Here is a 17,415-nt window from a genome sequence, read left to right on the forward strand (position 1 = left end):
GCTATTCATGGCGACTGCCCTGGTTAAGTCTCAAACCTTGTAAAAAATGGAGCTGACACTTTCTAATGGCTGGCTCTCCAGCGAGTTACAAATTACGGACGCTACTCGCGCGGGCTCCTTGAGCGTAGATGAAATATCACCAGATGCTGGCTTGCCATGGTGCCTGCCCTGCTCTCCCCACTCCACCTGACTCAGAGGGAGAAGCAGGCCAGGACATGTGCCAGACAGACAGCGGGAGCAGCTCTGGGGTGGCTCCATCAGCCCTGTGAGTGGGTGGAGACTTCGGGGAGAAGGCTATGGTGGGGAGCAGTGGGGGCAGCTCGTGGTAGCTTCCCCTCACCCCTCACCCCTAGGGATGGGACTGCAGGAAGGTTCCACAATCCAGCACCTGCCGGCCATGGGACAGCTGGAACAGGCTGGGTGAGAGCAAATTGCTTTCTGGGAAGCCGAGGGTGAAACCTGGGCTGCCAACAGGTGAGAGGTGTGCCATCCTTCTGCTGTGGCCCTGTCTTGGAAGTCGTCACTTGGCAGTAGAAGGCAGGGGGATCCCTGAGTCAGCCAGGCTGTCAGCCGTGGCCCAGTGTTGAGGGGTGAGGACTGTCCTCCATTTTCAAGATGGGAAAATAGCCAGAACTGTGATGGATTTGTTCAAAGGTGAACTTAAACAGGAAGTGGGAGAACGGTGCTAGCTGTGTCCCCTAGGAAAGGTTTCATAGCCTCTTGCTGCCTGAGCGGCCTCGTGCATATTGTTAATAGGAAGCAATAACAGGAATGTCCAGGAATGAAAGTGTTGGAGGGGGAGGGGAACTAATGTTTGTGAACACGGCCTGGGCATAGGAATACTATATCCATGCAAAAATAGTGTGTGGAAAAGGAATTAAAAGATGCATTTATTTTGGTGTGAAACATCTTGAAATTCATGCATATGAGGGGTCTTCACAGAATTTGAGAGGGATGGGTGGGGGTTGGGGCAGTAGTCCGGTCCCCGCCGCCTCCACCCTGCCCCTGTTCACGTGCGCCCTGGGAGGCTACAGTGACAGCCCAAGCACTTGGGGCCCTGCCACTCATGTGGGAGACCCAGATGGACTTCTAGGGTTCTGGGTTTGGCCTGGCTGCTATCGGCATTTGGGGGAATGAACCAGTAGATGGAAAATTTTTCTCTCTACCCAGAGCCTTTCAACTAAGTAAACAAAAATGCTTCATTCATGACAACTGTGTATAATGAACAGAACTATGCATGAATTTCAAAGTTTGGTAGGTGTTTTTGTGTTTTTTGTTTTTTGGTTTTGGTTTTTGTTGTTTTGCATCACATTTCATTCATTTTTCTATGAACTTTCTCAAGGACCCTCCCCTGTGTTAGTTAACTACAGAAGAAACCCTAGCCCCAGGCTCTGGAATTGGGAGTCGGGTCTACCATGTGGCCCTTGTTACTGGTCTCCTTTCCTGATTCAGGAGAGGCCCGGGGTGGACTCAGACCCTGGGGTCAGGTTGGGAAGGGCTGACCCCATGAGGCAGTGTGGGGTAAAGAAAGACAGTCAGCTCTAGGCCTGAGGACTGAGACATGGGGAAGCTACTTCTCTTCAAGGAGCAACACCTTCCCATGAGGCTCTCTGTGTGGCTCAGCCTACTGAAGCCTACACACACACACACACACACACACACACACACACACCCCACACACACCCCACCCCACACTTCCCACCCACCCCACACACACACCCCCACCCACCCCACACTTCCCACCCACCCCACACCTCCCTACCCAACCCCCCCAGGAGGGACCCATGCTGCCTTCCTGAAGATGTGCTGGCAGGAACTGGAGCGCCCCCTGGAGGTCGCTGCTCTCAAGGCCAATTTGGGCCGTTCTCGAACACTCACATTCCCTCAGTGTTCATTGTGGACCCGCCACTGTTTGGCTCAAACACAACAAAAGCTGGAGCCCCATGTTCCCTGTCCTCGAAAAGCCTCATTCAAAGGGGGAAAGCAAAACTTAGGAGACAAGTTGGGAGAAAGGTGTGGCCAGTTTGTTTTCCCGCCTTCAGTCACTGTGCCAGGTGCTGTGGGGACATAGACCTGGGCAGGCCTGACCTGAAACAGGCTCAGAGGTCACAGGACCAGGAGACCAGGATAGAGACTGGTTCAATAGGGACACCACCACCTAGAACAGAGAAATCTGCAATGATGAAAGTCAGTGATGAGGTTACATTTTTCAAAAATAACTGGCTTGAAAATGATAGGCCTTGATGTCCACACACACACACACACACGCACATAAAGAGACCTAGATGTGAGAATGTTAGGGTACCTGCAAAGATGGCAGGACCCCAGCTCCTCCTAGATTTCTCTGCTAACCTGAGCACATGGCTTACACCTCTGATGAAAAATGGCTGCCAGGGCTCCAGCCATCTTGTCCATAATTCCTGTCCAGCATGCACAAGGAAGAGAAGCAAAATAAAGACGCATTTCCACTTACCTTTGGCCAGAAGCTAGTCCCGGGACCACCCCTAGCTGAACAGGAGCCCAAGGAATGAAGTAATCATTTCAGGGGATGCTGAGCCTAGCTAGTACTTGAGATTCCACTTCTAGGGATGAAGGACGAATGAACACCATGACAACAAGCAGGCCTGCAGTGAGACCATGGTGGGGGTGGCACTTCAGATGAGTCTTGGGGGCAAGGTGGGGTTTCTGGAGCAGGTGCCATGACGGCATAGGATGCATTTAGAGAACAGTGACTTGTATCTGGGAGGGGGGGTGTCGCTGAAACCACGGGAGTCCAGAGAGCTGTGCTTTAGGCAATGTAAACCACAGGAAGCAGGTGGAGGGTGAGTTCCCAGGGGAACGAGACAGGTACTCAGGGAAGACTTGATCCAGAAAGTTTTACAGCCTGGCTGAGGAAAGCAGCCCAGGAGGGTGTGTAAGCCACCTCTAGCAAGTGGCTCAAAGTGTAAGCCAGATGCTCAGCTGGAGGACAGGGCCTGGAGGAAGCCGGGAGGGGTGCTGAGCAGACCAGCTCACAGACTGCCCTGCCATGCCCCATCCAGCTGCAGGCTGCATGAGGCTGTCCCAAGTGGACAGCAGGGGGCGCTGTGGCGCAGAACAGGGAACCCTGGGCTGAGAGTACAAGGGAGGATGCCCAGCCTTAGGCCTGTAGGACTCAAGCCAAGGGATGCCACCTCTGTAGACCTCAATCTATGCCCTCTTGAAAATGGTCTCAACAGAGCCTCCAAAAGAAGGCCACAGTGGCCTTGAGAGGGCCAACTTGTTATGTACCAATGGAGAGAGATAATGGATAAGCTGAATGGGTGGTTTGTGTGGGCATAGCCGTGGGTGCTAGGCTGCATTGCCCCTGTACCCGCAGTGTGTGCCGGAGGGCGCTTTGGGCAGGACTGTGCCCAGCTGTGCTCCTGTGCCAACAACGGGACCTGCAGCCCCATTGACGGTTCCTGCCAGTGCTTCCCCGGGTGGATCGGCAAGGACTGCTCCCAGGGTAAGCGGCCATCACCCGTAAAATGCCCTGACCCAGGTCAGGCCCTGAAAATCTCCCTTTCTTGCCCCCAAACCTTGATGCCCTGGTACCTCTCCTTCCATGCCCAAAAGCTTCTACAGATTAGACTTACTCTATAGCTAACATGGTGAATTATCAGGATTGATCAGCGGTATTACCTGCTGGTATTAAAGGTATTGATACTACAAACTGTGCTATTAATGCTATTCTGAGAATCAATACTCCATTAGCACCTGGAGTAGCGTGCAGGAACTGGTGGGATGGAGTTAGGGAGTGTGGAAGCTAAGTGAGGCCAGGATGTTCACCCCAGCAGGGGTGCAGGGCCCCTCTAGGTGGCTGCTAGGGTGTCCTGGGCATCCCAAGCCTAGGCAGGGCCTTGGAGGGGCTGCTCCCGTAAGATGCACCTGATCTGATGCAAAGACACCAGCCCCTTCCCAGGAGAGCCTCATCTAAGGGTAGAGACCCCAGTTTCAAAATTGGTGGGTGAGATCAGGTCAGCCAGAGCCCTAGAGGTCCCAGTTAGACGTCATGGTCTGAGGGAATTTCCATTCTCATGGGGGAAGACACGTGTTCCACCCTTGGGAGGCTCACCAGTAGGAGCAGAAACCCTTGCCGTGGGATAGTCCCCGTTCTCATGGGGAAGTTAGAATATGCAGCATCCACCTCATCAACCACAAAGCTCACCCGCGTGCTCCCCATCAGTCCCCTGGCTGCAGGAGCTGTCAGGCCAAAGTCGACAGTGGGTGGAGTCCTGGACTTCCACAAACCCTGGAAGTGTGGGGAGGCCTGGGAACTATGTCACCAGGGGTCCCTCTGGCATCTTGGTTGTCATGTGTCACCCTTTCTGCCGGCCCTTCTCTGCCTTGACCTCACCCCCTGCCTACGGCCCAGCTTGCCCACCCGGATTCTGGGGCCCTGCCTGCTTCCACACCTGCAGCTGCCACAACGGGGCTAGCTGCAGTGCCGAGGATGGAGCCTGCCACTGCACCCCAGGCTGGACCGGACTCTTCTGCACACAGCGTAAGCCCCGCCTCCTGGCCTCCCTGCCACTCCGAATCCCATGCTGCAGCCTACTGGCCGCTGTGGGCATTGCCCAAGCCTGCCACAGAGTGAGGAAGAGAGGAAGCCAGGACCAACCACCCTAGGACTGGGGAGCTCTTGGAGGAGACTGGACTCGGGGTGACAGGCCCAAAGTCTTGGAAGGTCAGCGCTATGAAGTACATAGCAATCACTGAGACCAGACCCCACTCTGTCAGTGGAGCCTGGGGGGAGCCTCTGCTCACACAGACTTGCTCCTGCCCCCAGTTCCCAAGCAACTTTTGTTGTAAAGACCTTCCCCTCTTGTCCCCGACACTATCCCACTACAGCAGGAGTCCAGAGCCAGCCCTGGCGCAGGGTTTCATGAGTCTTCAACCCCTCCGCAGGAGATGGTGAAAGAGGACAGGTCAGGTCCCAGCCACACCCTGTGGCAAGTCCCACCTTGTGGCAAGTCCTTTACCTGGAGGTGACTGGAGTTTGTTTCTCCAGGGTGCCCAGCAGCGTTTTTCGGGAAGGACTGTGGGCGCGTGTGCCAGTGTCAGAATGGCGCCAGCTGCGACCACATCAGCGGCAAGTGCACCTGCCGTACAGGCTTCGCCGGGCAACACTGTGAGCAAAGTAAGCTGCCCCGGCCCCTGACCCCCTGGTGTGGGGGCCTGGCCTCAGCCTCCCGGGCTGGGGGAACTGACCCCTTCAAGATAACTCACTCAGGGCCATGAGACTCTGGCGCCCTTGACTCTGGGTTGACTCCCAAAGATAATGTCTGTGCTCTTTGAAGATGTCTTCTGGTTGGCATGGGGATGGTGTTATGGAAGGCAGAGCAGAGGCCTGAGTGGAGATGAGGAAGCAGGATGATGCTTATTCTATATATACTTTTTTTTAAAAGATTTATTCATTTTATTACAGCCAGATATACAGAGAGGAGGAGAGACAGAGAGGAAGATCTTCCATCCAATGATTCACTCCCCAAGTGAGCCGCAACGGGCCGGTGCGCGCCAATCTGAAGCCAGGAACCAGGAACCTCTTCCGGGTCTCCCACACGGGTGCAGGGTCCCAAAGCCTTGGGCCGTCCTCGACTGCTTTCCCAGGCCACAAGCAGGGAGCTGGATAGGAAGTGCAGCTGCCGGGATTAGAACCGGTGCCCACATGGGATCCCAGGGCTTTCAAGGCGAGGACTTTAGCCACTAGGCCATGCCGCCGGGCCCCTATTCTATATATTTTCAAAAGATTCATTTATTTGAAAGGCAGTTAGAGGGGAGACGAGGGCCTTTCATCCACTGTTTCAACTCCCTGCAAAAGGCTCCAACAGCCAGGACTGGGCCAGGCCAGGCCAAACCCAGTAGCTGTATTCAGTACTCCCACATCGTGTGGCAGGCCTCAAGCACCTGGGCCTCTTTCCCAGGTTCATTAACAGGGAGCTGGATTGGAAGCAGACTAGCTAGGGACTCAAACTGGCTTGTATGTGGGATGCTGGCATAGCAGGCTGTAGCTTAACCCACTGTGCCACAATGCCAGCCTGACTTTTGGCCCACAGTTCAGTGCTAGGCATGTGGAAAATGCTGCATTCTGCATTGCATAAGGGGTAGTAGCACTTGCTGCTTTTCTTCCATGGCCCTCCACTCCATCCACCAGTGATTAACACTCAACAGCAGCTACAAGGCAAGAAGCCCTAAGTCCAGTGGGAAGCAGGATTAAAGCATTTAGTTCATGGAACTAAAGGAGCAAAGTGTGTCTGTCTCACTCTTCATGCCACACAGGATGTGCACCAGGAAGCTTTGGCTATGGGTGTCAGCAACTATGTGAGTGCATGAACAACGCCACTTGTGACCACGTCACCGGCACCTGTTATTGCACCCCCGGCTTCAAAGGCATCAGGTGTGACCAAGGTAATACACAGGTGGCAGAGCTGCCTGGGCAGGGGGCGGCTGTGACAAGAGGCCCTAGGAGAGCCCATCTGGGACAGCTGGGGTTAAAGGACACTTATCTCGCTCGTATTTGGAACAAGAGTGGAGCTGGTTAGAGGCTCCAAGTGCAGGAGGGAGATGTAGTAGGCAGGCTTTGTCGGGACTTCCCCATGAGTCACACAAGGGGAACCACAAGGTGGACATCTGCCAAGTTCTACTTCTGCCATTACCTGCTGGGTGCCCTTGGGTGGGTCACTTCCTTTGGCTGGGCCTGTTATTTCCTCTTCCCCCATGACACAAGGTTTCCAAAGGGGTTCAACCTTGGCTTCTGCCCACCTTCGTGCATTGGTGGGGATCCAGTTGAGACAAGGACTTGGCATACAAATGGGGGTTTTGGGGACATAGTCAAGTCCTGCAGCAGGTAAGGCACACTGAGGTTGGCTTTAGGAGAGCAAGACATGAGAGCAGGCTCAACCATCTATCCTAGGGGCAGAAAAGGAGTCGAGACTCATGGTCCTGTGCTGGGAATGATGACGCAGCATGCTTGTTTCCTGCAGATGCTGGCCGGCTGTCCAGCCAGTGGCCAACACCAAGGCAGGCTGCCAGTCCTGGGCTGCACAGCCCTCAGCTGTTGCCGCCAGTCCATCACTTGGTGGGGTTATGGTTGCTATGCTACAAAGGAGCAAACTGGAGACCTCGGGTCACAGGGCTGGTGAGCAGCACGTGGTGGGGAATAGGGTCAGTTTTCCCCGACTCTGCCAACTAACTGCTGGCTGTGGGATCTCAGGTGGGCAGGCAACCTTTTGGTGACTTCATCTTGTTATATGTGAAAGGGAATTAATCAACAAGTCCTTCCTTCCATAGTGTGGCAGGGGGGTTAATAGCTAACCCAGGGGAGTCAATATCTAACCCAGTTTTAGAACAGCATAAAATAACAAAGCATGTTATGATTGTTTATCTCCAACCACATGTGTCCTGGGTCATGAGTCTAGGGCTCAGCCCTCCCCCACCAACCCCCTTTCAGGCAACTGAAGAAACCAAGGCACAGTGAGGGCTGGGATCACACAGTGACTGAAGAATAGGTGCAGGCTGGGAGCCAGGTGTCCTGGCCTTAGCAGGCAAAGGAGTGGGAGGCAGGGTCCAGGGGCTCTGGCTGGGGGGTGGCAGGCCAGCCAGGCTGAGCACCTCCCCTTCCTGCAGCTGCCCTCATGATGGAGGAGCTGAACCCCTACACCAAGATCAGCCCAGCGCTGGGAGCAGAGCGGCATTCGGTGGGCGCCGTCACTGGCATCATCCTCTTGTTGTTTCTCATTGTGGTGCTGCTGGGCTTGTTCGCCTGGCGCCGGTGGCGGCAGAAAGAGAAGGGCCGAGACCTGGCTCCCCGCGTCTCCTATACACCCGCCATGAGGGTGACCAGCACCAACTACTCCCTCTCAGGTAAGGGCCATACTCCTGCCTCCCTCTATGCCACATAGTAGCCTTGGGGCCACCAGGTTTTTTGCTGAAGGCAGGTGGTTGCACCTGCAGGACAGACGGCTGGAACAGGACTGACGGCTGGAGTGGGGGGCAGGGGTTAGGGATGAGGGACAGGTGTATGGGACTCCCAGAGGGTGCTGGTTCTTAAGTACCCCAGCTTAGAGTTGAAGTTCAGAGCTGCCTCCCAATTCCCAGGAGTGCCCCATCCGCCTCACCAGGCTGCAGTCATGGGAGAATCCACATGAAGCACTGACTCCTGCTACCAGGAGACCCAACTTTGCAGCCCAACCCCTGTGCACCTGGGGCAGCTACTGCCTGGGTTCTGTCCATTTCTGCTCCTCTCCTGGTACCCTGAGTGAGAAGGGCTTTGAAAGACCCTCTAGCAGTTGTGTCAGAGCCCAGGCTGTCCACAAATGTGGAAGCAACTGCAATAAATGTTCTCCAGGAGTTTGAGCAGGATGGGAGTGGGCTGCTTCCTTGCCCCCTGAACCCTAGGCTATTGCCTTGGAAATATGATTTTCCACTTTTGCTGAATGAAGACCAGGATACTTTGAAATTGCCCACATCCCTGGGCCATGGGGCTTGGGGGTTTGTCCGGGTGAGCACAGATGGTGGCTCTCTCCACATGGCTCAGAAAATCCCAAACATTCCAGGCCATTCCTGCCCAGTGGCACCTACTACGTGAGGAAACTTCAGAAAGTTCATGGGCATTGCATACAATGTCAAAACTACCCAGGGGTTTCAAAACTGTTACTCACCAAAAACACTTTCACTTCTATTCCCCCATGAACTTTCTAAAGTGGCCATGTACAGCCAGTTCCATGCTAAGAGTAGACTGAGGCAAGGCAGCCCAGGTGCAGAGCCTAACTTGAACTGCTTGCATGTTCCCCTGGGTTTTGCCCAAGCAGACATCCTCTGATGAAACCCCGTACCCCTTTCTCTGCCCTCCTGAGACCCAGGGCATCTCTGCTGTGATGAGTGAGGCTGCCTGGATTTCCTAGGTATTCCTCTGGCTATGTCTCACCGGCTATCCTCAAGAAGAGAGGGAGGAAGCTTGGAGGCAAGGGGAGTGGGTTTTCTGACTACAGGGGAATCAGAAGAGGTTCGGTCTCACGCTAAATAGCAACTCAGGCACACGCAAGCCTGTGGAAGCCAACATTCCCCACCCAGGCTTCACCTGATGGTGCCAGCTCTGCAAGGCTGAATCCTGCATGCAGCAGGGGGCGTCAGCAAGAGGCGAGGAGCACGTGTGGCTGATGTCCATAGCCACAGTAGAGATCCCAGAAGCTTGGGGGGCTTGTCTCTGAAGGCTGTGCAACACAAGCATCAGTAATGGGGCATCACATGCTAGGGGCAGGGGAATGACACATATATGGCACCTTGTTCTCTTCCCAGATGTGTCTCAAAGTAGCAGCCATGCCCAGTGCTTTTCCAATTCCAGCTACCACGCACTGGCATGTGGGAGGCCTGCCACCAGCCAGGCCAGCACTCTGGACAGGAACAGCCCCACCAAGGTACTGGGGCCCTGATTCCCTAGCCACTCTCCTCCTGGAGCCCTCCTCTCTCCCCACCCTCCACGTGTGGGATCCACATGGAAACAATACGTTAAGAGCAGTGCTGTGACCTATGGTCCACCTCAGCAGTCTGTGAATCACATAACCAACTCACAGCACCACTCAATGTGAAGTGTATCCTTACATCCTGTATTCTATAGGTACCATGTCAGGTAACTGTCCTGTCACACATGACTGTGTACCTTTAGCCACTTCATGTGTTGACATGGCTAACATTACATTATGTACTGCCAACACAGTGTACAACCAGCACAAGAGCAGCCATTACCCAGGTAACCACGTAATGCCTCTTGCACCCAGACGTCATCCATATGTCCCCACAAACATTGGCTGCAATTCGTGTAAAGAAGCCAAACATCAGTGAGTCACAGCCAGCGTTCCTGCAGGTCTTCCCCACAGATCCTGGCTAATGGCAAGATGCCCTGTTTTAGTACCAAGGCCCCAGGCAGGAATTTCTCAGCACATGTGTGTAGACAGTGTTACATGCCCCTTTAATGTGCTATGCTGAACAGCCTTAAGGATGAGGTCAGATGGGGTCTGAGGGGCTCAGGCTGCACTCCTCCTGTCTCCCACCTGCAGACCTGCCTACACACAGAGGACCATCCTAAATGGCTTCATGCTCCCGACTTCTGTAACGTCCTAGGTCCGGAGCATGGCTTTCAGTCTGGGCTGCTGCCCTAGCATTCTGGGCATCCCCTCTTGTCTGTCTGCCCTACCAACAAGGAGGTTAGAACAGACCTACCAGACCAAGTTTCCTGCCATGTACCCAACAGCAATGCAGTATTGCAGTGGACCCCCATGACACCTAGAACAAATGGGATCACCTATGTGGCAACCACCTGCAAGCTAATGCCCAAGGCCACTGTCAGCCTGTTTTCCTATGACATGCAAAAGCCCCAAGCCATCACAGCCATACTCAGCTCAGGGGCTCCTGCTATTCCTCCTGCTCAACACCTTGGCTTGGACCCGCATTCCTGGCTTCCACAGTAAGCTGCCCAGGGAGCTGAAAGCTGGGTGAGGGAAGCCTGTAGTTTCCAAGTAGAAGGCCCTTAAGCAACCAGAGCCAGAAGATGCTGGGAGTAAGAAGGCATCCTTAGTCACTCTCTCCCAGGGATGCACCAGGGTACCCCCTGAGTGGCGCCCCTTGGGGACTCTCGGGCTCACTGCACTTCGGGGGCCCAGAGGACTCCTTGGTGACACCTGAGGTGACTGGGAACAGAGACCAAGCTGTAAAGGCTCTGCCACTGGCTCTGAGCAAGGCCCACAAACCAGGCCTCAGGTCCCCAGCTGTGAAGTGAGGATGACAGTCTTGCTGCTGCTATAGGGCGACAGAGTAATGACTGCACCCCGGGTTCCAGATACCCTGCCCCAAGGCGTCCTCTCAGTCACATGGAAGGACAGAGGTGACTACAACACAACAGTCTCAGCATATCCCTGTGTGCTGCAGGTGGCCTTGTGTGGCCACTGAGACACTGCCAACACCCTTTCCTCCAGCTCACTCCATACCACTAGCCCGCCCGTGTCAGGGCCAGCTTGGCTTTGGGCAGTTCTTGCCCACCCCATCCTCCTTTGGCCCTGGGGAGCGTAGGAACTGTACAACTTCTGCCTGACAACTTGACAGGGCCATGTTCCCTTCCCTCTGGCCCCAGCCACACAATGGCCTATCACAGAACATCTACCACTCCTTTCCCCTTCATGGTCTAGGATTCAGGGAGGAAAGGACCACCCCGGGGCTGGGTACACTGAGGCTAGGCAAAGCCACAACTGGGAGGGTGAGGTGGGGCAACTGGGGCAGTGGGTATTAACTGGCTCTCCTGCTCTCTGAACAGCTCAGTAACAAGTCCCTTGACAGAGACACGGCAGGCTGGACCCCCTACAGCTATGTGAACGTGTTAGGTCAGTAGTGATTCCAGTCTCGTTCCCACCCTGCTCTCCTCCCATATTCAGAAGGGCCCTATCACAGGCCAAGGGGTGATGGGTGCAGGGAGGCAATGCCAGCACCCGTTATGGTTCTCCAAAGCCAACAGAAGCTCCAGACCCCCTTCATTTCTGTATCATGTGGTCAGCAAAGGGTGGCTGTGACCAGGGACTGGGATATGGGGAATCCAGATGGAAGCCTCAGTGCACTCATTTTCTAGGAGAGAGACTGCTGCCTGAACCAGGCTCTTCCAAAGTGCCCCTTCGAGAGCTGCTTCTCCCTGCCCTGGGGGGGGGAGCAACGCCAGAGGAGGGCAGGAGTGGGGATGAGGGGGAATAAGGCCGCTGGCCTGGGTCTCGTGGATCCCCTATCCCCACAGCCTTTGGGGCGGTGGATTCCTTACAGTGCACCCCACCTTGACCCTTGTCCCCTCCTGCGCCTCCCACCCTCTTCCCCTGCCATACAAAGGCCTTGGGAATAATGGCTCCTCCCTGTCATTCCTCTCACTAGACTCCCATTTCCAGATCAGTGCCCTGGAGGCCAGGTACCCGCCCGAAGACTTCTACATTGAACTTAGACACCTCAGCTGCCCCGCTGAGCCACACTCACCAGGTCAGACCCCCCAACCCTGCTGCCCTACTCCTCCAACCACCTGAGACCAAACCTGGCACCCACCCTATTCCTCATCCCTGCCCCTTGACCTATTCCCATGGTTCTAGAATTCTTCTCCCCCACACTGTTCATATAGCAACCCGATCCCCTCATCTAAAGGAAAACTGGCTGGATCCTCCCCATCACCCCTTCTGCTTCCATCGTGGCCACCGGAAGTCGACAAAGTGGGGCTGCTTTGGGTGGAGGGCCACAATATGTAACCCAGAGCCCACTTAGAGATGACCAGGGAGGGAACGTCCACCTTTGGGGTTCTCTGGACCCACTGGTATAGATCATGAAGTGGTAGCTCTCTAGATGAGAGACTCCAGCCAGGCCAAGCTCTCCCAGCTCACTGGGGAGGGTTACTGAGCAGGATTTGGAAACTTGTGCAGGCTGTATCACCTAGCATCCTCTTACAAATCAAACTCACACATGATGGCCTGGGGGAGATGCCAACAGAAGACTTGAAAAGTCAGTCCTGAAATAGGAGCACGTGGGTAGAATTACAAATAGGTATGTGGGGAATAAGTGCAACAGAGAATGTGAACTCCTTGCAAAGTAGCTCCTGCTCCCAGGGGAGCCTGGGGCAGGGCCTGAGCACACTCTACAAATGCAGGCCCGAGTTCAGGCACTAGTTGGTTTCTAGAACTTAGGAGAAATTGGGCAGCACTGCCAACCCTTCCAAGTCCCTGGACTCAATGGCACTAAAGAGTGAAGTTTTGGAATTCTGTATGGGCCTGTAGCCAGGAGGTTGTGTTCTTGGCAACAGACCCCTGGGCAGTATACAGGGCATCTAATAACCCCCCATCACCAGCAGCTTCTAGTGCAGGTCAGGTTTGTCCCTGCTTTACAGACCTCGCTTTTTGGTCAGGGCAGTCAGCACCTGCTAGCTGGGTTTTTTGTTTTTTGTTTTTGCCTTGCAGAGCAGAAGCTGTCAGCTATTGAGAGAGAAACTTGCTGCAGTCAGGGCTGTAACTGCAACTCAACTTTTCACTTGCTGCTGTGGTACTAGGCCAGTCTCGACTGCTCTTTGGGGTCTGTCTTCCTGTTCTATGCAAAGGAAGAAAAGCTAACAGGCCTATTGGGGAGGGCAGAGGAAGCCCTAGTCAGGTATAAAGTGCAGAATGGAGACTGGCAGACAGGTACAGTCACGTGTCTGAAGGACACAGGGACCTACAGGCCTTTCAGAAGAGTAAACTCAAAGGGAAACTTGGGCCTGGTTCTGCTCTTAGCAGTGTGTGGGTGGCAGGCAGATGGGAGGAGGCTGGAAGGGTAACATGCAATAGGTGACTTCAGTGTTAGAAACTGAGGAGGGTCAAGTAGAGTCAAACTGTATTTCTAAGTTCTTGCTGCATGCCGTGCTTGGCAGTGTGTCCTAGTCACTACTGTCCCAACTGAGAAGGGCCGCGGTTTCTTTGTGGAGATGACCTGAGCTTGGACCCCTGGAGCTTTACAGCCTGCCTCTGGCTGGGACAGGTGACCATGCATCACTGGAGCCTTCGAAAAACTGTGATAGCCAGAGACGAAAGAAATTTTCAGAGCTGAAAACACTGGTAATACTTTCTAAAGATAACTCTTGAATATGTGCAACAGGTAATCTCAAAAGTTGGCTGCAAAGATGACTTGATCAAGGGGCTGGTGTTGCGGTTCATGGGTTAAGCTGCTGTCTGCAGTGCTGCCATCCCATTTCAGCACAAGTCCCAGCTGCTCTACTTTCTATCCAGCTTTCTGTTTATGAGCCTGGGAAAGTAGTGGAAGATGTCCTGGGTTTCTGGGCCCCTGCTTCCCAGATGGAAGCCTAGGCCAGTGGCTCTGATCACTGCAGCCTTTTGCAAAGTGAATCAGTGGATGGAAGATTTCTGTTTCTCCTCTCTGATTCTGCATTTCAAATAAATAAGTCTTAAAATCATCCCAAAATCCAAATAGAACAGGGATTTGGAATGTCATACCCTCAAGCTAAGAACTGGTTTTGCTTTGTTTTTTATCCATAAGCCTTCACCTACAGCAACTGCCTCCAGTGAGACATTCCTGCAAGATGAAGGTTAAGGGGAAAGTGCAGAATGTGCCAGGGGGCGCTGTGGCTTACCTGAATGCCATGAGCCTTTGAAGAATCTACTGCATCAAATGACTTAGAATCAATTCGACATTTTCTAGCAATAAACAATGCTTTCCTGAGCAGGAGTAAAAAAGCTGGTGGGGGGCGGGGAGGAGAGTACATAGCAGTGTCAGTAAACTCACTCCTGTTTTCTCTTTGCATGTATTTTTTTGTAGATGTTTGTGGAATGGACAGACGTCAGAATACATACATTATGGACAAAGACTTCAAAGGTAGAGTATCCACCTAATCGGATATCCTAACACAAGGGCCTTAGCCAGACGGGTGCAGACTGGAAATGGCCAGTGATTCCCACATGCATGTGTGCTCTTGTTCTCTCACACACACCCCCACACAGTTAAAAGGTCACAGGACCTGGGGCTGCTGGGTAACGCTACCCAGGAGGAGCAATCATCATCATCATCGTAATGAATTCATCTTTCGATTTCAGTTGCACCTGCTTAGCAAACACTTGTGGGTTTTTTATAGATGCCAACTAAATGCCTTCGGAAATGTAGAACATCATTATCCAACCAATTAGTAGGAGTTAAATTGATTATAAAATGTGAAATAAAGTCAATCTACCTGCCCCAGAGGCCTCCTGTCGTTGCACTGGCAAGGAATGCCGCCCTGCACCTGCTGCCTTTCTGGGGCCCGAGGATGGAAAATGATATCCTGTTAATATTGTATGGCATCCACCCTCAAGAGCAGAGGAGCCAGCACAATCCCTAACACATGGGAGCCGCAAGTTGGATCATCCCTATAGGAAATCTACAGGTGACATCAACAGTGAAAGCTCAGGTCCTGCCCCTGACGAATGCCCTAAGTTTAAATGCCAGAACTTATCAAATAGGGGACTTTGGAACTCCATCACTTATTAACATGGCCTTAGACTATGAGATTTCTGGGGCTTACCTTCCTCACCTGCAGGGCTGGGATAATTATGCTGTCCTGTTGTCTAATGCCTGTCCTGTTGTTTACTAAGGCTATCATGAGAATCCAATAAAACCAGAGATGGGAACTCTTTTTGCATATTGTAGAGGTTGTACTGATGTAACGGGACCGTCCTCTTGTCTCTGGGGTCTACTAGGAGTCTTGGCCAAACTCAAAAAGCTGGGACTCTGCAGCATGGGCATCTCGTGTGGGTGCCAGTTCAAGTCCCAGCTGCTCCACTTCCCACAGCTTCCCGTTGTAGCCTGGAAAAGTAGCAAAGGATTGCTCAAGTTTTGGGGAACCTGCACCCACGTGGGAGCTCCAGAAGAAGCGCCTGGCTTCTGATCCTTTTGACCCAGCTCCAATCTTGAAGTTTTTTAGGGGATGAACCAGCAGATGGAAGATCTCTCTCTGTAAATCTCCTTCTCAGATAAAAATTTTTTAAAATGGCTTGGGGCTGTCCTCTACTGCTTTCCCAGGCAATAGGAAGGAAGCTGGATGAGAAATAGGGCAGCAGGGACACAAACTGGCACGCATGTGGGATCCTGACATGTGCAGGGTGAGGACTTTAGCAGCTAGGCTACCATGCTGGGCCCTGATCAATGTCTTAAAATTATACTTCCTTGTAATGCACCATAAATTGTGTACATTTTAAATTTTATAAATAATGTAATAAAATAGTGGAATCAGTTGTAAAAAAAAAAAAACTGACACCAAAGGTCCAAGTGAATATCCTTAATCTACCTGTGCACCAACATCACCTGGAAAGTTTATTGAAGCTGTAGATGCTCATATACAATTTCCTCAAGCCTCTGATATAGCAGATCTGGAACATGGCCCTGGAATCTGCATTTGCGATGAGTACCTCAGGATATCCTTTTGCAGCCATCCCCAAACTGTCGTTTGGAAAGCCCTGATTCTAGATTAATCCAGATTTCCCTGATGATGTTCTGGTCTTTCAGACCTAGCTTTCTAAGGTTTATTTATGTATTTACTTGAAAGGCGGAGTGCCAGAGAAGGTGAGATCTTCCACCTGCTGATTCAGCACCCAAATGGTCAGAACTGGCTGGGCTGAGCCAGAAGCCACAAACTGCATCAAGTCTACTATAGGAATGGCAGGGGTCCAGGCACTTGGGCCATCATTCACTGTCTTCCCAGGCACATTAACAGACCATTGATTAGAAAACGCAACAAGTGGGACTGAAACCAGTCCCTGATACTAGAGGCCGGTGTCACAATCAGCCATAATGCCAGCCTAGTGCTAACCTTAGATACATCCAAGTCATGGCCATTTCCTAACCAAAGAGAACCAGTGACCCACAGCCCTTAGGGAGATGGTATCAGAAGTGGAGTAAGCAACAGGAGGAGAGTGGTGGTGGTACTGTGCTCTGATCGAGAGCACTAGGGGTGAAACATCCATGTGTTAGGATATACAAAGGGGGTGATCCTCGGGCTCCATACTAATCAACAGTCCTCCCTTTGGAGAGATGTTCTGGCATTAAGAGTTTTAACTTGAACATACAAAGGGAGGCAAGCACAATTTTATTAATACTGCAAAAACAGTCAACCTGGCTCCACCATTTCATCACTGTGATCTAAGGGCTTCAGTTTGTTTTCAAACAGGCATTGGGGACAAGGCAGAAAGATCTCCAAGGGCCTTTGCAGCTCTGAGAATTATGTATGACTCAAGCATAAACAAGCTCAGACAGGTCCAGACACCTCACAGATGAGCACACAACTTTTCTGTGAGCTCTGTCACCTGTGCATTATGATTAAGGTAGCTACTTCCGACTCACAGTCATAAATGTGAAACAAAGCTAAGGAGAGAGGCCTCAGCATCATTTCATTCCTGTTTTATGGGATCATAAGTCTGGGCCTCTCCTAATTCATAGGGCCTCAGCAAGCAGGCAGCAAAATTTTATCTTACCACTCTGGTTATAAGTATCCTTTAAATTAGAGAGGAAAGATAGCTGTGGAGAAGTGTACCAAGTGCTAGGGACCAACACAGAACAAGAATTTAAAAACAGGAAAAAGGATATGTCACAGTTAAGAACTTAACAGCAACACTCAGCACAGATAAAGAATAAATCCCACTAACCGGCCAAAACGTCAAACATTGAAAAAACTAATTTGCACCACACATGAAATGACTTCCTTATACTATCAGACCAAAACAAATCAAAACTACTAAAAAGGTGGGAGTCTAAATGATTCTCTGAACTCAGTGGCACAAAGTCCAGTCCTGGTTCTTGCTGTGTGGTCCTGTGTGGACCTTCTGGGTCTCGGTTTGTTCCTCTTTTGAAGGTCAAGGTTGTACAGCC

General features: G+C 52.3%; 1 protein-coding gene across 10 annotated transcripts in view; it reads left to right on the plus strand.

Moving 5' to 3' along the window:
- The window catches only part of MEGF11 (multiple EGF like domains 11), a 197,641-nt gene that overhangs the window by 174,472 nt on the left and 5,754 nt on the right, over positions 1 to 17,415 (plus strand). Inside the window, exons 15-24 of one of the 10 annotated variants that reach the window (XM_036495481.2) lie at positions 3,359 to 3,487; positions 4,397 to 4,525; positions 5,033 to 5,161; positions 6,301 to 6,429; positions 7,648 to 7,884; positions 9,319 to 9,437; positions 11,327 to 11,393; positions 11,926 to 12,027; positions 14,338 to 14,394; positions 14,651 to 15,183. In XM_036495481.2, coding sequence (XP_036351374.2) covers positions 3,359 to 3,487; positions 4,397 to 4,525; positions 5,033 to 5,161; positions 6,301 to 6,429; positions 7,648 to 7,884; positions 9,319 to 9,437; positions 11,327 to 11,393; positions 11,926 to 12,027; positions 14,338 to 14,394; positions 14,651 to 14,661 — 1,109 coding nt within the window. In that variant the 3' untranslated portion in view covers positions 14,662 to 15,183. Of the gene's footprint in view, positions 1 to 3,358; positions 3,488 to 4,396; positions 4,526 to 5,032; positions 5,162 to 6,300; positions 6,430 to 7,647; positions 7,885 to 9,318; positions 9,438 to 11,326; positions 11,394 to 11,925; positions 12,028 to 14,337; positions 14,395 to 14,612; positions 15,184 to 17,415 lie in introns of those variants that run through there. The other 9 variants (XM_058665648.1, XM_036495480.2, XM_058665649.1 and 6 more) reach the window with 9 other exon arrangements.

This window comes from Ochotona princeps, chromosome 6, assembly GCF_030435755.1.
Source record: "Ochotona princeps isolate mOchPri1 chromosome 6, mOchPri1.hap1, whole genome shotgun sequence".
Lineage (NCBI taxonomy): Eukaryota > Metazoa > Chordata > Mammalia > Lagomorpha > Ochotonidae > Ochotona > Ochotona princeps.